This window comes from Athene noctua, chromosome 1, assembly GCF_965140245.1.
Source record: "Athene noctua chromosome 1, bAthNoc1.hap1.1, whole genome shotgun sequence".
NCBI classification, from domain to species: domain Eukaryota; kingdom Metazoa; phylum Chordata; class Aves; order Strigiformes; family Strigidae; genus Athene; species Athene noctua.
In genome coordinates, this window is record NC_134037.1 from 121,496,133 (window position 1) to 121,520,997 (window position 24,865).

The 24,865-nt window shown below is 41.0% G+C and overlaps 1 protein-coding gene across 2 annotated transcripts in view; it reads right to left on the minus strand.

Moving 5' to 3' along the window:
• The window catches only part of TMX4 (thioredoxin related transmembrane protein 4), a 32,478-nt gene extending 8,313 nt beyond the window's left edge, over nucleotides 1-24,165 (minus strand). Inside the window, exons 1-6 of one of the 2 annotated variants that reach the window (XM_074912214.1) lie at nucleotides 23,942-24,165; nucleotides 14,849-14,964; nucleotides 10,074-10,119; nucleotides 8,852-8,980; nucleotides 7,895-7,940; nucleotides 5,579-5,680 (exon numbers count right to left, since the gene is read on the minus strand). In XM_074912214.1, the coding sequence (XP_074768315.1) occupies nucleotides 5,579-5,680; nucleotides 7,895-7,940; nucleotides 8,852-8,980; nucleotides 10,074-10,119; nucleotides 14,849-14,964; nucleotides 23,942-24,138 (636 nt within the window). In that variant the 5' untranslated portion in view covers nucleotides 24,139-24,165. The remainder of the gene's footprint in view (nucleotides 1-5,578; nucleotides 5,681-7,894; nucleotides 7,941-8,851; nucleotides 8,981-10,073; nucleotides 10,120-14,848; nucleotides 14,965-23,941) is intronic. The other variant, XM_074912123.1, reaches the window with a different exon arrangement.
• Between the last annotated feature and the right edge of the window lie 700 nt (nucleotides 24,166-24,865).

A 24,865-nucleotide genomic window follows, 5' to 3' on the forward strand; every position in this document is an offset into this window, starting at 1 on the left:
AGGCGAGGACAGGGTGGGCGTCTTGGTCAACAAACTGAGAATTTACGAGGACACTGTCACAGCCCCGTTTCGCACCTATGTCTCCTCTGTAAAAACAAGGCTGGCTGAGCAAGTCCGAAGCTTGATTGAAGAGGGTCATCAGAAACTGAAAAAGGAACTCAAGGAAGAGATTTACCACATCTCGCCAGAACCAACCAGAGTCTCTGCCATTAGGAGCAGGCGTCCCCCAACCAGGGAGAGAGGATACACCCCACGAGGTAATCTCTGGTTTTTCCTTCAGGAACGTGGAGAAGACATGAGTAAGTGGGATGGAAAACCCACCTGCTCTTTAGCAGCCCGGGTACGTGAACTAAAAAGAGGGACGACTACCACAAGAAGCTCATCTAGAGTCAACGCTCCTCCAGTCTCTCACGCACAGAATTCCAGACGGCATAGGAATGATAATATGACCAATCCTCTTGAAGGGACCTCAGGAACATATTCACCGGAGGGAAGCAACATGTACCATGACCAGGAAAAGAGGGGCCCTGCCTCTAGCCAGGTAGAGGAAAGGGATAATCGGATCTTTTGGACTGTGTGGATCCGATGGCCTGGCACATCTGACCCACAAAAATACACAGCTTTGGTTGACACTGGCGCTCAATGTACTCTGATACCATCAAGGTATGTGGGAGCAGAACCAATTTCTATTTCTGGGGTAACAGCAGGATCCCAGCAGTTGACTGTACTGGAAGCTGAAGTGAGTTTAACTGGGAATGAGTGGCAGAAACACCCCATTGTGACTGGCCCAGAGGCCCCCTGCATTCTCGGCATAGACTATCTCAGAAATGGATATTTCAAAGACCCAAAAGAACATCGCTGGGCTTTTGGGATAGCTGCTGTGGAGACAGAAGATATCAGACAACTGAGCACATTGCTTGGCCTCTCAGATGACCCCTCTGCCGTGGGACTGCTAATAGTTGAAGAACAACAGGTGCCAATCGCCACAGCAACAGTGCACCGTTGGCAATACCGTACCGACAGAGACTCTGTGGTTCCCGTCCATGAGGTGATTCGTAAACTGGAGAGCCAAGGGGTGGTCAGCAAGGCCCATTCACCTTTCAACAGCCCTATATGGCCTGTGCGTAAGTCCAGTGGAGAATGGAGACTGACGGTGGATTACTGTGGCCTGAATGAGGTCACGCCACCATTGAGCGCTGCCGTGCCGGACATGTTGGAACTTCAGTACGAGCTGGAGTCCAAAGCAGCGAAGTGGTATTCCACTACTGACATTGCCAATGCCGCCTTCTCCATTCCTTTGGCAGCAGAATGCAGGCCCCAGTTTGCTTTCACCTGGAGGGGTGTGCAATACACCTGGAACTGACTGCCCCAGGGGTGGAAGCACAGTCCCACCATTTGCCATGGACTGATCCAGCCTGCACTGGAAATGGGTGAGGCTCCAGAACATCTGCAATACATCGACAACATCATCGTGTGGGGAAACACAGCAAAGGAAGTATTTGAGAAAGGACAGAGAATCATCCAGATTCTCCTGGAAGCCGGCTTTGCCATCAAAAGGAGCAAAGTCAAGGGACCTGCCCAAGAGATCCAGTTCCTGGGAGTGAAGTGGCAAGATGGACGACGTCAGATTCCCACCAAGGTCATCAATAAGATCACTGTGATGTCTCCACCGACCAGCAAGAAGGAAACACAAGCTTTCCTAGGCGCCATAGGTTTTTGGAGAATGCACATTCCCGAGTACAGCCAGATCGTGAGCCCTCTCTACCTGGTTACCCGCAAGAAGAACGATTTCCACTGGGGCCCTGAACAGCAGCAAGCCTTCGCTCAGATCAAGCAGGAAATTGCTCATGCAGTAGCCCTTGGCCCAGTCAGGACAGGACCAGAGATGAAGAACGTGCTCTACTCTGCAGCCGGGAACAATGGTCCGTCCTGGAGCCTCTGGCAGAAGGTGCCTGGTGAGGCTCGGGGTCGACCACTGGGATTCTGGAGCCGAAGCTACAGAGGGTCTGAAGCCAACTACACCCCCACAGAGAAGGAAATCTTGGCCGCCTATGAAGGAGTTCAAGCTGCCTCAGAGGTGATCAGCACAGAAGCACAACTCCTCCTGGCACCCCGACTACCGGTGCTGGGTTGGTCGTTCAAGGGAAAGGTTCCTTCCACACATCATGCCACTGACAGCACATGGAGCAAATGGATTGCTCTCATCACACAGCGTGCCCGTATTGGAAACCCGAATCGCCCTGGGATTCTGGAAATTATAACAAACTGGCCTGAAGGTGAGACTTTTGGATTGTCTTCTGAAGAAGAGGAAGAGCAAGTGACTCGTGCTGAGGAAGCCCCACCATATAATGAGCTACCAGAGACTGAAAGATGCTACGGCCTCTTCACTGATGGTTCCTGCCGAATTGTAGGCACTAACCGGAAGTGGAAAGCTGCAATATGGAGCCCCACACAACGAGTTGCACAAGCTACTGAGGGACAAGGTGGATCGAGTCAGGTTGCAGAGTTTAAAGCTCTCCAGCTGGCTTTGGATATTGCTGAATGAGAGAAGTGGCCGAGGCTCTATCTCTACACCAACTCGTGGATGGTAGCTAATGCTCTGTGGGAATGGTTGGATCGCTGGAGAAAGGCCAACTGGCAACGCAGAGGGAAACCCATCTGGGCCGCTGAGATTTGGCAGGACATTGCCACCCGAGTAGAGAAGCTAACCGTGAAGGTTCAACACGTGGATGCGCATGTACCCAAGAGTCGGGCGAATGAAGAGCATCACAACAACGAGGAGGTGGACCGAGCTGCCAAGGTGAAAGTGTCTCAGGTGGATCTGGACTGGCAGCACAAGGGAGAATTATTCCTAGCTCACTGGGCCCATGATGCCTCTGGTCATCAGGGGAGAGATGCAACCTACCGATGGGCCCGTGACTGAGGGGTGGACCTTACCATGGACAGCATCTCACAGGTCATCCACAGTTGTGAGACCTGTGCTGTAATCAAACAGGCCAAGCGGGTGAAGCCTCTGTGGTACGGTGGATGATGATCAAAGTACAGGTATGGGGAAGCCTGGCAAGTTGACTACATCACCCTTCCCCAAACCCGCCAAGGCAAGCGCTACGTGTTGACCATGGTGGAAGTAACCACTGGATGGCTGGAGACCTACCCTGTGCCTCATGCTACTGCCTGGAACACTATCCTGGGCCTGGAAAAGCAAGTCCTGTGGAGACATGGCACCCCTGAGAGGATCGAGTCAGACAACGGCACTCATTTTAAGAACAGCCTCATCAACATCTGGGCCAGAGAACATGGTATCGAATGGATATATCGTATCCCTTATCAGGCACCAGCTGCCGGGAAAGTTGAACGCTGCAATGGACTACTTAAAACCACCCTAAAGGCACTTGGTGGGGGGACCTTCAAAAATTGGGAAGTGAATTTAGCAAAGGCCACCTGGATGGTCAATACCCGAGGGTCCATCAATCGAGCTGGTCCCGCCGAGTCTGAACCCTTGCACACAGTGGATGGAGATAGAGTCCCTGTGGTACACCTGAGAGGTATTTTAAGAAAGACTGTTTGGATTAATCCCACCTCAGGTAAAGACAAACCCATCCATGGGATTTTCTTTGCTCAAGGACCTGGTTACACTTGGTGGGTAATGCAGAAAGATGGGGGAAAGCCGTTGTGTACCACAAGGAGACCTAATCTTAGGTGAGAACTGTGTGTAGGGTTTCATTGTATATATATATGTGAGGGGGCGTGTGTAGAGTTTAAGGAAGGTATTGATTTGGGATGATGGAGATGATAATAAGGGGTGGATTATGTCCTGGGTTGCAGTGTATTCTATTACCATTCTCATGAGCTGTTGAAATCAGGTGGGGCAGTGCTTTCCTGCCTCCCCCCCCTCCAGACTATCTTTCTGCTAATGGCCCATCAATGCCATGCAGCATGACTCATTACCCCATTGTGAAATGCTCCACCCAGAGGGAGAAAACCAGCATTCCATCCTGGATAGAACCTGAGATTCTGAATACCAGAGATCTCTCTGTTCCACTGGATTTCCAGAGGACAGGAGCTACTTAGCCACCACTGGACTTTTCTGAGGAAGAGCAGATTTTTTTTTCTACGGGATCACTGCATCGGGGGGACTGCAGCCACCATTCTACCAGACTGCTACCACCACCCTGATTAACAGGGTGTCAGGTTGTATCCTGACTCTGTCAGTTTAACCCAATGTTATCTGCCTTTATAATTTTTTTTTTTCCTTATTAAATTGTTATTCTGACTTGGTGTCTCCCACTAGTTTGTTTTCAAACTAGCACAACCAGTTATCAGCATAACTGTTTTAAACTGTCTTTGCAGTTGCAGAGTATGCTTGTGGACCAAGCAACCAGTCTGAAAGAACTTCTATTCCCATCTTTATGTCCTTTTCCAGCTCAGTCTCTCATCTAATATTGATATTGAAGAGGTCATAGAGCCACGTCATTCAAATATTCTGAGAGAAAATAATCCCAGCTCCACAGGTAAAGCAACTTTGAACTGTTTCCACTGATGAAGCAACATAAAGCTCAGGATATGGTGCTTGACATACACAGCTAAGAGGTTTGTGTGAATAACCTTCCTGATGCTTTGGAGATTGATATATGAACACACCAGTTCTGGTTATTAACAAGGGAGGTCAGATTTTTTTTTTTTCCCCACTTACTAATGAGGACTCAAATCAAAAGATCACAGGGGAAAAAGAAGTGAGATCAGATTTTATTAAAATCAAGCTGTAACCACAAAGCTATGCTCTGTAATACAGTAAACCCCCAAATCATCAAAGCTTTTAAAAACTTTCATCCTTTCATTTTGAGCAACAGTGCAGCAGCATACTTATGTTGCTAACTCCCACAAATACAATCCCACTCCAGCTAATAAAAATCTCTACAAAGTCTGTGTTTTTAGAAAGCTGGTGTCTTTATACAATTCTGACCACACGCATTCAATTCTTAAATAGGAAAGTCTTAGATACAAAAGGCCAATATAAAAATAGCTTTTTTAGTGGATGGACTAAAAAAAAAAATCTAAATTGAAGCATGTTTCATAAAAATTTTAACTTGAGTGAACCAGTACTAACCTTTACCAAAAGCAGGTAACAACCTAGAGAGTGGATCTGCAGTACTGAATACTTAAGGATTTTAATAGAATAGAACAGAATAGACTGCTTCGGTTGTAAGGGATCTGTAACGATCATCTAGTCCAACTGCCTGACCAGTTCAGGGCGGACCAAGTTAAAGCATGTTAAGGGCACTGTCCTCTTAAACACTGACAGGCACAGGGCAGTGACCAGCTCTGTAAAAAGCCTGTTCCAGTGTTTGGCCGCCCTCTCAGTAAGAAATCCTTCCTAATGTCCAGTGTAAACCTCCCCTGGTGCAGCACTGAACCACTCCCATGCCTCCTATCACTGGATACCAGGGAAAGGAGATACATCATTCAAATAAGGTGCTTCAGTATATCTTTACCAGTGAAATTTATTCTGTTTTTCACAAGTTAATGCAAAGCAAAAGTCCTAGGTAACTAAGAAAAAGAAAGTAATGTGCTTTCTTACCAAACCCAGGAACAGGCCAATCAGCAAGGTAGCTAAAATGAAGATTGCATAAGAAATCCAAACATGAATTCCAAGAGTGCCAGTGAGGTAGCTATGAATTTGCTGGAAATTAGAAGATGATACTTAATAACTTCATACATAACACCACATATAATTTATACCGCCCTCACCATTATTAACCAACCAATAAATTAATAGCTAATTAAGACCTTTCATTTAACAGTACTTATACTAAAGCCTTCCCCCTCAAGCCCTACTCATCCTATAATGTCATACTAGAATTGTTTTGATACCATTAAACCTTGTTTTTCTTTACCGAGTTGTTCACATTAAAAGGCTTTTTAAGCAAAGTATGCACAGTTCCTTCTTCTTAAGATACTTGGCATTAGAGATGCTATATGTAATCTTACTGCAGATAAATGTATGAGGAAGCCTCAGCACAACGTTCTTGATCCTTCTGCTCTGTAAGAAGGTGGCAACTGTGAGAGACAGACTGTAGACGAACCCACAGCATGAACCTGTACATTCGTTCTTATAAACTCTGTCACAGGAAGGAGACTACAAAGCCAGCATTCCTGATAGTGACAGTCACAGCACCAACAGAAGTCTATAAAGCTGATCATTTACAATAACTTAGAACTTAAACATTTCAGAACCAAAAAAGTAACCAAGTTGGGTTAAAAGTAAGTGTCCTTTTACATCCACCTCACAGGCACACCACCAAGAGAAAAAAAATGCAACTTCACGCAGAGCTTTATCCCCATAGTTACATCTGGGAAGCAGAATGGTAGACATTTAAAGTTGCACAAGATCCAAATACATACTTAAATTTGGCAATTAACTAAAATTGAGCCATTTAGGTCTTATGCAAGATCTTTAGCTCTCAAAAGGAGCCACACATTCTAAGCAGATACTGAATAAGTTATTTCACTTACAAATGTAAAGAGAATAATCTAAATACAATATTAAGATTTCTTTGAAACAGCAGCCTGTTATTCAAACCTACAAATTCACTTCACTGAACCAAGCATCACATCAAGTCAGATAGTCTGGTAGGAAGTAATTTATGACATTAGAGCTCTTCCAAAAGTGTATCCATTAGAAAACAAACCACAATCAACATTTACAAAAGTTTAAATATTGAAATTCCAGGGTTGTGGTTTTTTTAAAAATGTTAGAACAGCTTCCAACATTTATTAAAGCATATGCAAGGACGGCACAACAAGAAGCGTGAGGAAATGTACAGCTGAAATATTCTCCAAAGCGGAAAGCAAATTAGAGAAGGTTCCTTCCCAGAACATTTAATCTTTCAGGAAGGAAACTAGACAGAGGCAACATCATTACACAGCAACCATGGAAGAGAAACACCAGAAGGCTAGAAAAACTTAACAGTACTCAGTGAAAGAATGAATCAAAGATAGCTTGCACAGGAAACCTAATAACTCAAAGTTTAGTTTGATTCTGGGTTAGTTAGAGGCTTACTGGAAGTGATACAAACTGTCTTCAAACTCCCTACTATATTTTTTGTAGCAAGTTACAACATTAAGACCTTTTGCTACAATCAAACACAGTCTCTCAATCTTGGCTAAACTTGAGGATTTTAAGGAAGCATGTTTCCTAACCAGGTCTGAAAATTTTCAGCATTTTTATGCTACAGAAAAAACTTTGATAGCTCCCAAATGAAAGTGCCTTGAAAGATTTTGAAGTTCAGAGCATATTGCAGAGTACATGAAGCACTTCTCCTTTACTTCTGATAATTACTGTACTGTCCAAATTTGTTGTATATGTCAACACTCCTATAAAAAGTGTTGGCAGTTTGAAATCCAGATGCAGAAATTCTTCCTAAAAAATAAAACCATTACCCTCTCTTCTCCTGTACAGTACAGCAGATGCCAATGAACTGTAGAACAGCATGATTTACAATGCTGAAAATGAACCTGGATATAATCTTTAGGAATTGTATTAAGTGAGAGAACCTGGTAGATACTAAATTATGTTTACAACTATTTTTTACAGCAGCTCTTTAAAAATCTACTTTATTGTGTTAGCACACTTTGACAGAACATTTTAACTATACCAAGATGATAAGAACAGTAAGTTTTTTCAGCACTGATGATAATCTTTACAAACTGCCATTTTTGGCACAGTCTACAAAATTTATAGTGCAAAGACTACACCCAGTGTACAGTAAATGTAAGGAAAATTTAACTCTTGTAAAAGGATAATAGAACTATTCAGTTAGGTTTTGACTTCTAAACAGATTATTATTCTAAGCATAAAAAAGGGTATGGAAAACACTACCATGTAGTTACTTACCCTAATCCATCCAGAGAGGTGAAATAGCCCTGCCATACCATGCATCCTAGAAAACAAAGAAAAGGAAGGAACAGGTTCTAAGACAGACAGGAGTTGAAATACACAACATACTGCCCAGAAACAGTTTCTATCTATAGACTTTCAATACCATTCAGTCCCTAGTAATTATCTGATAAATACAAGTTCTCTGTATGATGTTCATTTAAAGCCAGCTGATTGCAAAGCACTGAAACAGTACCTTGAAAGATGACATGTGAGCATAATCAAGAAATACCAATTCCAGTCCTGTAGCTCCTCTCCACCTTATCAAATATCATATAGCTCTTCCTCATTCTCAGATGAAACGTAAGGACATCCGCTAGATCTCTGACATGAACTTACACCTAATAACTTTAGCCACAATGAAATGCAGGTCACTCACATCTTTGGTTCATCTTTTGTATCATGCAAGCACTCTACACTATTTCAAAGCAAATTCAGTTCTCTGAATACTATCTCTGATACACTGTGTAAGCACTACATCACTTCCTTATTCCAAAGGAGGATGCAGGACTTCCTTGTAAACAAATAAACAAGAAATCCTTAAAGCTAAAGGCTGCCTTGCCCCAACTGGCCAGAAGTCATGAAGCAATAATCTGTAGAAACACGCATTTGATTCCAGCACTCAGCAGATATTGACACTGACACTTATATAATGCTCAGTGGCTGTACATTTTTCTTTATACATTTTCAAAGATTATATAAACAAGCCCAAGTAAGCACGAACAAAATCAAGTGCAGAAAATAAACTGCTTTTAAAAGGTGAGAAACTGAAAAGCAGGTTGTCAATAAGATTGCTTCTGCAAAACCTACATATCTAGGGAATAAAGGCCTTTTGTCTCTAAGCTGTCAACACAGCACCCCTAATGAATAATGAGCTATAAAACATGTTTCCTGTTAATGAAAACAAAGTGTTACATTATAGAAGATGGAGACTTCCATCCTGCTACAGGCTCCACAGCTTCCCATTTTCTCTCCAAAACATAACCTTGAAGATCTTCCAATGTCCGTGAGCCTCGGTATCTGCGAAATACTCCATCATTTGCACTAAAAAACAGAAATATGCATTAACACCCCTTAAACCATACCTGTGGTAAAAAAAAAAAAAAAACAAACAAAACAAAAAGCCCATATACATAATAGATTTGACTTGCTCAGAAAGTTGAACGCCTAATCATTTTCAATATGTTTTGAAACTGTAATCCACGATGGAAGGTCTCAGTTTAAACAGCATGAGCTTTTGCCATTTATTAAAACTGCTAATTTTCTTAAATATTCACTTGCATTACAGCAAATACAAAGCACATGAGGTTAACCACCAAACCATTTTTAGACACAGAGTTAAAAGTGCGCATCTATGTATGCGTGGGTGTGTATATATGATCAACTCACAATACCATGACTTAATATAGGGTTCAGTATTTAAAAGATGACATCGTTTTATTGGAGAAGAGATAGAAAAAATGTCTTTCCTGATCTGTTTTTAATGGGGGAAATTAGTAAAGTCACTTAAACTAAAGAAAAGCCTCAGATGAGTACTATATCAGTGCAATCAAAGCTCTAAACAATAACCTGAACTGAAATCAAAAGTCAGTATTCCTTCGTTTTTACCTGCATTTCAGAGTTACAGTTTAAAACAAGTGACAGGTGGGAGTAAACAGCTACATATTGATACTGAGTCAACAGACAAAGGATTCTAGCGAGTAAGAGAAGCAGTACAACAAAGAAGGGAAAATTTCTGTACTGGTTTATCTGCAACCTACGCAGTCAGTGATTCAAATGAGAAATTTTAGTGACACGTAAGGTCAAGTATTTCTGCTCACATATGGTCAGGTTTCTAGAAGCCAATACCAATTCTCACATCATTTTTTACAAGCACTATTAAATGTTGTTTCCAGACTGAAAAAGCATCGCTTTTATCTAGGTACAAAACTGTTTGGAGGAGAGCCTTCCACCACAAGTTAAAAATACATCCTTTATGTTCCTTTAGTGCACTGAGCTCCAGAGAAATGTTTTACATATTGACAAAAGTGAAATAAGCCAGGTGTTCATTACATCTTCCATGCCACTGTTCAAACTGGACAGGAAAAAAAAGAATATATACCAAAACAGACAACTGTTTCTAGGATGATGCACTTACTGGTAAATTGTGGGAAGTGTTGTGACAAAGAAACGACCACTCAAGCCTGGAAAGGGGAGAAAAAAAACCACATCAAATAATTAAGCTAAACTGAAATTTGTCAGCATTCTGACTTACCTATAAATATCGACAGATCTGTATTTGTAGACTAGAAAGCAGCAGACTGCAGAGCTTTTACCACTGTTTTGTAAATACAGCTTTATAGTTTGTCTTCAGAAATGCTACAAACAGTAACATACTAAATAACTGCTGACAAACCAGGGAAAAATGCTTACCTTGAAGAATGCTTACTACGAGGTAGTTTTTCTACATGAATTTCCCTGATCAATATTTGCACACTGCTGAAGTTTTTGACCAGACTGGCAGTGTGCACCTCCAACTAAGAGACAGAAAAGCCACACGAGTGCACCCACATTCTAGGAGGCTGTGTGCTTGTGTCTGTGCATGCAGACAACCTTTCATCTAGGAAGCTGGGCCACTAATGATAGCAATGACAACAATGGCTTGCAAACTCTGGCCCCTGATTTTAATTCATCCTCTATCTAATTTTAAATGGTTTAGAGCTGCACATTTCAGATCTCAGGTACTTCAAGTCATTAACTAAATTAACCTCTGTATTTGCTTGTTTGCTTCTTCCAAATAATCCATGTACACTGCACAATCAGTCTGTTCTTATGTCCTGTAGGAAAGCTCAACCTCTCTCAAACATGACTGTAGCAAGACAATGTTTCAGATATTTCTAAGTTCTTATCCTTCCTTCCTATACATCATTCCTCTCTAGTTAAATACAAATGGTATGCAAACAGATTGATAATAAAGCTTGAGATGTCTCAGCACTCTGTTTCATAAAATATTGCAAATTTAAGCCATGAGAATAACTTTTTACACCATCCAGAAGGGTAAGTCATGTCAGCATTTTGAGCATCAGACGTAAGACCACAGAAAGGACAAAGAAAGGTTGAAGTAGGCCTTCAAGAAGCTGACAGGAATTGTTCCCCACACAAAGTGAGCGTTTCACTGACAGGCAAATACATAATAATCTTCTTACAAGTATCACCCTAGACAGTGACAACAATGCAATTTAAAGGACAGAGAAATTATCCAAGTCATCAACAAGCAGCTTGTGAGGGAAAAGGGGTTTGAAGTTCTCCAGCCTTGCACTTCATAGTGCTACAGAGTAATATGTGCAAGTGCTTCCAGCTTCACTGCTGTGCTAAGTACACCAACGAAGATCTCCCAGAGCATGGCTTCATCGCAAAAGAGTTGGTGCTGAAGCAAAAAACTCCCAAACATCTCATAAGCAGGCTCTCTGTACAACTCAACTAGCTAAGCTGTCAGGTGAAGACACCACTCTTTCTCCACTGCTCCCAAAGCTGAGGAAAGTCAGGGCTACTTGACACTAACACCTCCTGATAATCATAAAACCTGCAAGTGACAGGAAGACCTTACATTAGTGCTTGGTAATATCATTTACTATTCAACACGTCCAACTTAAAAGACTGCAGAAATGAAAAAAGACTGCTACTAACGCAGTCCATTTTGGAAAAAGATACAACAGACTTCAGAGATTATCAACCCCTAGATAGGCAGTCTAACTCCATTAGTAACGGTTACATTCCTCTAGTAGCAACTGCCATTCATATGAAGTACCAATGCAAAGAGTACAAACCAGTTATTCAATATTTCCTTTTATGAAGTTCTGTGATAATATTTTGGGGAACCAAAGGCTTTATTCAGCCTTCAATAAAGTAAACAACTTTCTGCATCAGGAAGCTAGCCATGGAAAAGTACTATAGCAAGATAGTTTCTGCCTCTGGAGACAGAGATGTGTCAGACTGAACTAAGCCAGCTATTTCTGAAAGTTTCAGTAGTAACGCTTTTCCTTGTGTGAATTTCCCTATGGGATAGGCAAAAAAGCATTGTGTGGTTTTTTTGTTGAGGGTTTGGGTTTTTTTTTAAGATGTTTCTATCAAATCAAGTGCAAACATCTTTACAGTTCCAAAAAGGAAGTCTTCTTGATTTCAACTTTTCAGCTTTCTGCCTTCATTGCTATGAGAGACAGGGTGGTGGTGAACTTTATAGAACAGCTAAAAGCTGTGCCAGCACAGGGAGATATAAAGTAAACAAACACACAAGTGTAACAGTAGAATTAATCAAGCAGAAAGCACAGCTTCACAAGAAAAACTAGGTGGAGAGCCATAAAGAACATAAGCAGCTTAAGAGCAGAGAAAGTCATGGGAACACTGAAAGACTCTCTGAAATTCTTACAAATACTAGTCAAGCAAACAGAAAACAAAACAGCTAGTCGAAGTCTCTCTTACCAGTAGCCTATACTAGAACAAGTACCAACAGTCTCAGAATGAACAATGAAATCTATAAAATATAAAATCTGTTGCCAAAATGCATCTTAGCATCCCTAAAGCTCTAGCTGAAGGTTCATTGCTTATCTAAGGCACCTCCTTTGAACAGTAAAACCAGATGTGAGCCAGCTACAAAAAACTAAGAACAGACACGAAATTGTTTTGGTGCCTGTTTAATAAACTGCTAGCCAGTTCAAGTTTTTAACTTGAAACACAGTTAAGCATCTGTCTTTGGAAATCAAAACCTGACATACATCCATTATGAAGTCAACAACTAATCAACAACAGGAAAAAACTTCAGTATTTGCACACACACCCCAAATACACAGAGAACATGCAATCTAAAAATACATCTGCTTTCATCAAATTACTGCTTAAAGAAGATTACAGAAGACCCAGGAAGTCTTATAATGTCACAGGTAAATGTTGTGATTGGGAGCTTCAAGACACCACAAATATATAGAACTTTGAGATCCAGAAGCACCCCCATTACCTGAAATACTGAACTTTTCAATACAAAGGATAAGGAAAGAATAAACACTTTAAGACTAATACATCAAGTGACTGAAATATGCTGTAAATCCATTACAGCTCCGGTGGATTTATTCTTTGGGAATGTGCTGTAATTAAGCAACATGAACAGCTACTTTCTCCTGCAGGTTTTGGAAGTGTAATTTTACACAATTCTGCACTCATTTAGTGGTTTTCCCCTCATTTAACACCTTTTGACTACTTCCAATTTGATGAAGGGGTTACATAACCAAAGCTAATTAAGATACCATTGTGCAAGCAAGAACAGGAGATAGAGCGCTTAATCACACCAACCGAAAGGCTAAAGCATAAGCCTATAGTAAAAATACCTCAATAACTTTGGAAAGATTCCAAAGGAGCTCATATACCTTCAAAATCACATCAGCATCAAAGGTCAAATATGTAATAAATCTTTGTTTTCCAGTTGACTATTCATTAGTTTTAGAAGTGGCTATAGTTTCCATGCTTTGTGCTGAACTGGATATTTTAAGTTTATTACTCATGCTTTGGTACAAATTCAACATGCTGGGTCAGTCCTTTGACTTGCTAAGTCAAACATCCTCAGAGGTCAAGACTCCCGCCATTAGAAATTCAAATATTTAAGGAACTTCTGGTTAAAAGTCACATCGAAGGTCTTAAGAATCTGGCATCACTCAGCAGTCAGATAAATTTATACCAAAAGAATCCCCACCTAATCAGGAGAAAATAACAGGATAGGATTATAATGGTTCCTCATTTGCAGCCTTAACTCCAGAGTAACCATTACTTTGTTAGTGTGAAGAAGTTAGCTTTAGGTTCACACCTATGAAAAAAGTTTTAATATTCAAATTAATCTGTTTAATAAACTGTTAATGATTAGTATAGGCACTAAAGGAATGCCCCACATCAGCAGCTTTTCGGCATTTTTTTGTATACCTGAAACTTTTAAGAAAACATTAACCTACACAAGGTCTAGAACAGCTAGCATTTTCTTGTGAACTTACATCACTGTATCTGAGACCAGAGTTTAATTTCCCTGCTGTTAATTTAATACAGTTAACTTGTCTGTTTCGTTAATTGAAAACATGCCAAACACATTTTCCATAGGCTTTATAAGGAAAAAAAAAAAAAGATCAGTAAAGCTTAGCCTTTTTATTCTATTAACATCTCTTCCCAACTCAGTCTTTTGATACCGCTGATCAAATCTTTCATCCCCTCAGAGCCAAAACAAGCATGAAGCATTCCCAGGAGATGCAGAGGTTTAAACAATATTGGTACTGCTTACACAAACGCACGTTTAGAACTTTGAAGTGAGTCACTAAAGGAATAAATAAGATTGTATTCATGCTTCTACGGATAGTTAGGAAGCTCTTTTTGTAAACAGATTTGCATATGCACATCACCAACAGAAAACAATAACATCTATACTTCAAAGCACTAACACAGTTAAACAAGTCAAGAACCCAGCATCATCATGGAAACAGTTAAGAACTTATTAAAGCCGTCTCACATTGTGGTAGTGCTACCACACCCTAAAACTCTCAGTAACTGGAGGCTACAGAACTGGATTCTTCTGCAGAGAGTTTGGAGGAGAGAGGAATTAGACAGGCAACAGCTTTCAGTGAAGTAGATTTAAAATAGAGAATAAGCCCCTTTTAATACAGTGTTAAGCCAGATCACTCCCCCAGTTCTTTAATCCTTCAAATTGAGTTTACAAACTTAGGCTCACAGATATGAACGATAAGGAGAAATAAAATGTGGATAACGTTATTTTGATTTAGAAACCTGTTTTCTGAGTTGGCTGGTATCCCAGGTACTCTAGTAGAAAAACACACACTCCCAGACACTAAGTGGTGCTTAGACTGAATAAATCCTTTTACTAAAACAGTCTATTTCATACTATACCTGGTTCTTGAGTGACATCCACCTTTCCTACAGTGATATCCAGATGTTCACTTTCCTTTGCAAAGCTCTCCCATGTCAGTTCAATCTGTTGACAAGCTGGACACCAAGGAGCATAGCTAAAGGGGGAAAACAGGTTAAATATTTTAATATTCTTACATTTATAGACATTCCAACTGATTTACTGTACAGAAAAAATACAAACACATCAATAACACAGGAAAAAACTTCTGCAGTTTTTCTTAATCAAGTCTACTGAATAAAATAATGAAGTAGTTTTGTATCAATCCCTACATTCTTCCTCATGTTATTAAAACAAAACAAATCTCCACAGATTTGAGAAATTCATATCCCAACCCCTCACCACTCATGATTACATATGAAATAAATCCATTTCCATGGAAGTTATCTGAATTACTGAAGTCAGGCTGTCCTCTGAAGCTGTATACTTAAATGTAACATTTTGTATTGATTTTCCACACCTCAGAACTTCCAGAAATTACATTTGCCTTAGCCCACTCACTGCTCAATACATCAAAGCATGACCTTTTTGTGAGCATTCTCTTCAGAGATTTAAAAAGAGTGCACATCAAATTCCTACTGCTTATACTGCTTGTTCTTCTCAAGTCTTGTATTTTCTGAGAATTAATTTGAGAAAAATAAGAAAGCATGGTTCAAGAGCTGAGTTTTCTATACTACCAATCGGAATAATCAATTTTGTCATTGCCATTGATAGTATTAACATGGAGAGCAAACAGCTAATATGAAAGAATAATATCATGTAACACTTAAAGTCTGATAAAATCCTACTTGCCATCTTTATACATTTTACCCTAACTTGGTTGACAAGGTCTGTGTCAAACTTTTGCAGGTTGCAGTGGTCTGTCATATACCACAGAACAGCAAGGTACAGAGTGTAACTGAGCCATGACACTTGCCCATGAACAAACTTTTACAAATCAAGAGACCTTGACATGGTTTAACCTAATTTATTGGGGGGGGATTTGGAGGTGGAAATGTATATATGCATGTTGCTGGTAGCAGAAGTAGTGGGTGTAGAGACACGCCACTTCTCACAGTACTCCATACATGCTACCGTGCTCCTCATCCATTGTTAACAACAGATTTCTTCATGGGCAAAGGCCAATATCTTTAACAGGCCACATAAACACTACATTCTAATTGGGAACCTCTACAAGGAACTCCCTTACTCCTTCAGTTTGTCTGCCAGAACTACTATCCGGCCTAAAAGTGGCACTCCCTACTCTCTAGCTGTCTGCTGATCAGGAATGCTTACTTTCTTAGTGGCTGAGGACAAAGATCTCCCCAGCTACCGGCAGATGTTTCATGTAAGTAAGATTGAATCTAAACCAGATAATTTCTTACAGAAGCAGCAGAATCAAATTTACTCTGAGTGCTTTATGATAGCTTTGAAACCCAAGTATTTAAAAAAGGAAATCTTGTCACTGGAAGTTAAAAGGATACAATTTTAAAATATGTGTTGTTATTTTACCATACTAGAAATTTATTATTTTAAGTATGAACGCCATTACTGTGGTTTTTTGGATTAACATCACTTCATATGAAAGTATTGAAAACAATACATAAATTTTACCATGCAAAGAATCAGCCCCTTCGTATCTTTTAAAAAGGTGCTGGAAACAAGTCTCGCATGCAGAGTTGTTTCCCATCATGCTGGCCTACAGAGAGCTTTTAATAATAGTTTGACAGATACTGTACTTGAGTATTATTTTATTACAGTAGTTTGACTGGTATGTAAGAAACTGCACTCATCCACCAGATAATGTTGCTGATGTTGCTCTAAAATTAAAGACGTCAGAAGGTTTTCTAAATCCAGCCTCTCTAGATGTGTCAAACTCACGCCATGAGATTTTGAAGATTAATATACCCCTTGGCCTGTTTAAGGTACTATCTGATCTTGAAATCAAAATTTGGCCAACATCAACATTTAAGTTTACATTTTGCATTCATGAGCCTTTCTTCTAAACAAAATTAAGTGGAATATTCAGCACACATGGATAATCATATGATTATAAACATTTTCTTTAGCCTAAAGCAGCATTAAAATACATTCATATCACAGTGTTGCAGTGACAGAACATAACAATGAAGTTAACAAAAAGCCTTAGTTGTTGGCTTCCAATTTTTTATTACCAATATTGGATGTGGGATGGCAACAGTCACATATGATATTACAAGGTGCAGACACTCAAGCTGAACAATGACACAGATTTACAATATTTGCTTATTAAAATATTTTAAATCAGGCTTAAAATATTTGCTTTACATTCCTGAAATTACACATTTAGTTTTTGCCAGCCAGGAAACACCCTGTCCTCACATATACAAGTAAGAACTTGTAATAGACAGTTTTGCAAGAGTTATCACTGCTGTTTACTTCAACATCCTCACTTTTCTGAAGCTTGAATGTCTGCTTGTTATGAAGCATTTGAAGCACTAAGGAATTCAGGAGTGCCTCCCGGAAATCAAAAAACATTCTGTTGCCAAAGCCTTATTGTGCCTCCCTCTCAGTCTTAAAATACCTTCCCCTTACACTTTCAGTAAGACACAGAAGAGTAAGATACTTAGGTCACCTTTACGAAAAGTTTCAAAAAACTTTTTGCACCCTGAAGAACTGAAGCTTAAGGAGGTGCTTTATTTCAAGGGCAGGCTTCTAATGACTCCTTTAGAACTGCGGCTGATTTGTTTTTCTACAGGAGTCACAGTACAGCTACCATTCTTACATTCTCCAGAAAAAAAAAATAAATCTGTCAGAGCAGGAAAGCTGATCCATATGTGTGCAGTGAACACAGTTTTCATTACTTTTCATCAAGTCACAATATCCAAGACCTCATCACTTAAAAAGTAGACGTAGCCGAATTTCTTCTGCCATACTCCACAGACAGACCAGGAAATAATCGTCATCAACACCACCAAATTTTGGGCTGTTACTCCTCTAGCTTCTCCCCTGCACAGGGCCCACCTTAGCTGTTAACGTGTTGCCTTATGCCCTACAAGGGTGCCAAGAAACAGGACTCTGGTCTTTCCAATTAAAAAAAAATAAATAATAAATAAATCTATGTCCACTGAGATTTAAACCAAGACCTGGGCAGTTGGTTAGGGAAAGAAAATTTTCAGTGCCCCATTACACATAAAAAAGCAAGTTACTGATGTCTGACATTTAAGGATCAGATTGAAACACCACATACCTATAAATTACACATTGCCAAGTTATTCACCACAAGCAGGTTATGCACATCTCTCAAAATACACCTCATCTATTGCATTGCCAGACCTCTTACATAGCACAAAGTTTCACAAATGAAACATCATCATGCACTGCTGACCCTCCATAAATAAGACAACTAACATCTATCTCCTGGTCAGGGCCATTGCGAGAACAATTTACTTCAGTGGATTAAAATCATTATTTCAAAGTGGCCAGACATTTTCCAGTTCCCACTCCAATCCATTACAGTACCTGAAGCTTTTTCAGAGGGCACCAAGAAAGCAATCCAAAAGCAAAATTTTAAGGTCTTAAAAAGTCAAAAGCAAAGTCTGTGTCTATCTCTGATCCAAAAAAATAAAATATCAAGCTTTGCCTTTCAAATATCAACAACTTCACTGATGACTGCCATACACAAAGAAAAACAACAAAAAAACCCAAATTAAAACCAGTTTGAGCAACCATGCCATTCAGTCATATCACTACAGAGTTGATCAGTAAACACAGAATGACTTTACTAAGATTTACTGATACACAGTTTCCAACTCCAAGGCACTAATCTCTCCTCTTGTAACTGCTTGGCTAGGGAATTAATTCATTTTCAAATGAATGTAACTGCCTCCTTTTATCTGTTTTTTCACTACCATTATCAGTAACTATCAGCGTTGAACAAATGTAACCTGGAATAGCATTCTACACCTTGCTCTGATAGCAATTTCACAAAGTTGCAAGAATCGAGGATACAGGTGTGAGACGATTTCCTGAAGAGAAAACAGCTAAATAAGCAAGATGAAAGTTTCCCCATTTAGGCTAGTTTTTCCTCAATTCAAGACACACAACTTTTTATAAAAGGCCCTGCTTATAGTAAACCAAGCTATTTGCTGGATTTCAGATTGAGAGTACTATTAGAGGTGCAAATGCTGAGACAGTACCTAATAGAATAGTAAAAACAATACTGGAATGAAATAATTATTACTTTTATTAAGTAGTTTTGCCTTATTGCTACAGACTTCATGAATGTACAAAAAAGACAGTGCTTGATGTCTTTGGTTGTTACCTTAAGCCTATCAGTTGATTCATGCTCGTTCCTAAATACAAATAGGTCTTGAGGAAGGATATGCAACTTTGTAATTTCAACAAAAGATAAGCTTCAGAAGAACAACTACATGGTTTCCCTCCACTTTTCAAGTGAGCAGGTGGTAGCTAAAGATAAAGAAGTTAGTCCCTGTAATCTATCAAGACCTCTATCACAATAGTACATGCCCTGGAAGCAGGGTGCTAAGCCCCCTCCAAAACAGACAGGGAAGACTTCCCAACACAAAAACTGTTGCTCCACAAAAGTTTAACAAATTGGGGGTTTTTTGGTTTGGGTTTTTTGGGGGGTTTTGTGGTTTGTTTGTTGTTTTTTTGTTGGTTTGTTTTGTTTTTTTGTTTTTTTTTTTTCAAATTGCTGAAGCACCAGCTACCTCAGAGCAAACAAAGGAGGTTTCTTCCCTGGATTCTCCTGCCAAGCTTCACTCAAACACCTCAGATCACAGATGGGCCCACTGAAGTGATAATACACCGAGACACTGCTTTGGGGAATTTGTTTCAGGGTGCAAGCTCAACCTTACAAATTCCCATACGGCTGTATTTACACTTCAGTAACCTGACATCCACCTCTTTTTCCAATAATACCTGAATAATGGGGAAAAGTAACTGCATACCATTGTGGTGTGATGCACTACAAGCCAAAGAAATTGTACTCTCTGAGATAACATTTCAAGTGCTACTTTCCACTTGTTCTACAGCTCAGTAATGAAATACATTTTAAACTTCCAAGAACAAGACAAGAAGCAAAGCAGGGTATACCGTAATTATTCTGCTTCCTAGTTTCAAAAACAGGAAAAGAATGAATACCATCTGCAATTAAAAAAAAAAAAAAAGACCCCAACAACTTTCCATTCACACGCTTTTATTTTTAAAGATTGAGAAATTATTTTTAAAATAGAATGCAAATCAGTCATTCCAAAATTATGTGAAATCTTCTAGAACTTCAGCAGATTAAGTTCCATCATTCTACATGGTTCTGTCCCCTTCTATAAGAGTAAAACATCTGCTACCATGGATATTGTTTCACACTTTCTCAGCTTCTGTTCAGCCAATGCTCAGCACAGAAATACGACATACGTTCAGTTATTAAATAATAGTCCATAGATAGTTTGGTCACTTCCTCTGAACTCAGTCAGGAGTGCTGCAGAAGCTTCAGAACTAAACCAGAGTTTTGGTAACTTGATTTTCATTTCCCCCTGCTTTTTGTGGGTTTTTTGAAGAATAGGACAAAGAATAGCCTGGATACTAATAAATCAAGAAAAATTAACAGCCTATCCTCCTACAAGTGACAGAAACTTTGCAATCTTATTGAACTCTCAATCTAAATTACAGTAATTGTTAAATAATTTATGGAATTATTCAGGAATTTATTGAAACATTGTTTCATGTCAACTGTTTAAAACCATTAAACCATGTAAATACTAAAACATTCTGCTAGATTTTTAGGCCAATCTCTTGAAACTACAGACCAAAGTGCTAGTGGAGCAGCTGAACCCTTGTGATAATCCAGTCTACTAGATAGCAGGACAATGTTTAATGATAAACAACAATGAGAAATTAAAGTATGGGCCTATACTATAGGTATGAGAAGCTAGTCTTGAAAACATGACTAGTTACTTACACTGTTCTCTTAATTTTCTATTTTAATTCTAGCCAGGGGAAAATCAAGACATTCTTTATCCAGTACACACAGCACCAAGTCTGTGCCAAAACAAATGGGAACCAAACCATTTAACAATCTGTGTGGGAACTAAACTAGAGATTTTCCCAACAGGCAAGTACCTAAAGGACTGCAGATGCAATAGGAGCATACGAAATACTGTCATTTGTAACCAGAGTCATAAAGACAACAAGTTTATTGTTGGTGGGGTTTTGTATTTGGTTTAATCTAGCTCAATAAGAAGAGGCTGCTAAATTAAGATCAATCAAGCTTGGAACAAGTTATGTTTACAAATGCAAAATGCACTCTTAAACAGACCAGAAATTAACTTTATACATTCCTAACAGACACAATGTTAAAAGTAAAGACAAAAAGACAACTCTTCATATTAAGGAATCATTATCTTGCAGCCACAGACTAGAAATAAGTCAATAAGGAAAACTTTTTAGAAAGCTCCTTCCAGCATCACATTTGCAGCACTTCAGCCGGGATCTGTGCGCTGAGATAGTAACAGTAGGCAAAAAGTGTTGCAATGTCTTTCAGAGACACAAAGTTATCCAGAACATTTTTATCAATGAAATGCAGCAGTGTTTCCAGCGCCTGCAATTTTGCCAGCTATGAATAACCAAATATTTAGTCAACCAATTACACACACTTCAGCTAGGAAGGATGAAGGAAGAAATCCTGTTCCACTATAAATCCTGCACACAAGTAATGTCTGACTTTAGTTTCTTTATTTGTGCACCTGAGAACAACAAAAAGGTGGTAACATACAGTAACTCACCTACACTACTCTCACAAATAGAAAAACCTGACATTAAGCAGAAGTAGTAGTACACATTCCTATCAGGGTAGAGTCTTCAAGTCAGTAATCTAGAGCAGGTGACAAGAATATTTTTTTCACAGAGATCCTATAACCATATTTGCAAAAAAGGTATTGCTTGGAAAATAAAGGTATTATAAACAAACAGAAGGTTCTTCAAGCAAATAAGGTTTTGATGAACCATACTGCATTCTTGCCAACAGCATGGAAGGAATCAATGAACTGACATGCAGGGCTCCTGTCCGGATCACCCATTCTAAACCAGATAAAAATCAGTAGAAGCCAAAATCCATCACCATGAAAACAGCTGCAAGAATCATAAAAAAATCAATACTAGATCTCAAACTCCTGTTTAGACACAACTGGGAACCTCAAACTCTCACTAACTCAGGAACAGCAGCACTGAGTTAGCACCCTCGGTAAAGACAAAGGTTCCTTCTCAGGAGATAAGCAGAAAGCACTAGGAATGTACCACAGGAAATAGCGTGGAGAAACAAGGATCTTTCACACATCAAACACTGTATATAAAATAAAAGTAAGTCTAATTCCAGCAACACAGCATATTCAGCTAGCTCTAAAGCTAACTGCCACCATTGCTACTGGCAGCTATCTGTGACTCCAAACCAGAGTGCAACGTTTTAAATGGAGTAAAGACTCATAACAAGTTTTAACTAATTGCTATTCCAACCACTTCCGATTTCAGTCAGTTCCTCTTTCTTCCTCAGATTCATACACCACTAAGTATTTAAATATTTTCTCTTAGAAATAAGAACTTTGAGGCAACCCTAAGTAACTTTTTCCTCCTTGAGATATGAACTCACATACGAAACATTCTTTCATACAATAGAGTCCACATAGGACTAGGATGTCCAAAGTGGAAAAAATTCAATTTAAAAAAATAAATTTGTTTTCTCCCACCTCAAGATCATCCCTTCCCACACCTTTCAGAACACAATAAATGACAAGAGAAAAAAGGAGACTCAAAAATCCAACCTCAGTCCTTAGCCCCAACAGGCGACACATCCCTGTGTCTCTCTCAATCAACTATTTCAGGATTGTTCCCATCTATTCACTGATTAAAACCATGTGTCCAGGAGGATCCAGAGCAGTAAAGCCCTAGGATAGTCCCTCCCCCTAATAAGAGACTGGAGGTAACTTCAATAAATTCAATACTAAAACAAAACTTAAAACAACTGGGTAAGTATTCATGAGAGAGCACGAGTTCAGGTGTTGATGGGCAACCTAGTCCATTTCAGAGGCTACCCAGGCTCTTTCAAACTATTCAAACTCAAGCACTTTCACAGAGGAGTCGCACAGATGTTGCAATAAAATCCTACTTCATAGCAGCACAGCACACAGATACCACTTGAGCATACAGCCTACTTAAACTGCATTTTTTGTTAAGTGCTGTCTTAAAAAAACCTCTCAAGTTCCTTTTCCCCCTTCTAAATACAAGCAGATGAGCAAGACTCCAAGAACAAACCGTCACGTGCGTTTCAGGAACAGCATCATGTCACAAGCAAAGCCCTGACACCACTACAGTTAAGGAGAAGCACTTAAAACCCCAGCCAGCAATAGGCAAGCCGCTCTTCAGCCGTCACCAGGATAAAGCAGCAGCAGCACTGCAAAGTTCATGAAATCTGATGCATCTCCCTATAACACCACGATCTCTAGAGCAAGGCGGGTGCAAGAGAGGGCGTACCGAGGTGTTACGTAACACCTACCACTTTGGAAAACTACTCCTGCTAGAATATTACCCACCAAATTCAGCCTTCCTAGCTCGTACAGAATCCAAGGAAAGCCCCAGTCGGGTAAGCAGAGAAAGGCGCAGTGCCTGACACTACTCCCCAGCTGGCCGTTATCGTGAGGGTCACCGCTGAAACGCGCCTACTTTAACCTTAGGGCACTCGTGAGGCTCCGTGCCCCCGCAGGACGAGAACCTGAAGGAAAGCTACTTTTAGCAGATCGCAATAGAAGGCGAGCGTGTGCCTGCAGGCTCAGGGCCGACAACACTCGGTGTTAAAGGGGATCAGCGGCATTAAGCGTCCCTCTGTGGCCGCCCCCCCCCCTCCCCGGGCGGGTAGTGGGGGGAGAGCTCCCGATCTTCCCTCCACAGGTCGGGAAGGCCGGCACCGCCCGGCCCCCCTCTCCCCGCACCGGGACAGGCGTTACGGGCCGTGCCCGCTCCCCGGGGCAAGCGCCGAGGCGGGAGACGCCGGGCCCCCTCCCCCCCATTCCCCCTGAGGCGGGGGACACACAGCGGCCGTTACTCACAACTCCAACATCCACTGGCCCTGCAACACTAGGCTCCAGTTGGAGCCGCCCAGCACTTGCACAAGGCTCCGCGGCTCGCCGGGGCTGCCTGCCCGGGGGGAGGAGGAGGAGGCGGCGGGAAGCAGCAGGGCCGCGACGAGCAACAGAGCGGCCGCGACGCACCAGAGCCGCCGCCCGCCCCAGCCGCCCGCCGCCATGTTCAACCCGCCCGCCCCAGGAAGTGGGAGTGCGAGCGGTCGCCGCGGGGGCGGGGCCTGCGCGGGGCGGGCGGGCAGCGCGCGGCGCGGCCGTTGCGCGCGGGGCGGTTTGGGCGGGAGTCGGCCGCCGCCTCCTGAGGGGAAAGGGCTGGAGGGCGGTGCCGCGGCCGGCGGCTCTTCTGCCCTCACCGGGAACAGCCCCCTCGGCTCAAGCCCCAGCTCCCGCTCGACAGCAGAGCCACCGGGCAAGGGCTCCGGCACCACCATCGCTGCAGTTTCGGTGCACTCGATCAAGGTTTATGAGTCTTTCTTGTGTTAGGGCGCCCCGTATTCAAGGTGCGGGATCATGTTTAAGCAGGTGCCCACTCAGGCCCCAAGGGACTTTTTGCCCCAGCCACGCAGCCTCTCTATCCCAGTGCATTGTTGAGCTCATGCCTGGACACAAAACTATGTGTTCTTCCATGACTTCAATGAGATTCCAGTCAGCCCCATTCCTTTGGCTTGTCCAGGTCCCTCTGTACAACAGCCCTGTCCTTGAATGGAAAGATTGCACTCTCAAGTAACAGTAATTAGGACAGTCAACTTCCTTAGTTAGCCTGGTAAATTGACCAGAAAAAAGAAGACATCGCTGCACAGATCTGAGCTGCTTTCCGGTCTGATACACAGATTAGTTCTAGTTTGGCTGGAGACTACCTTAATTTGGAAGTATCATGATAAAAAATTTTCC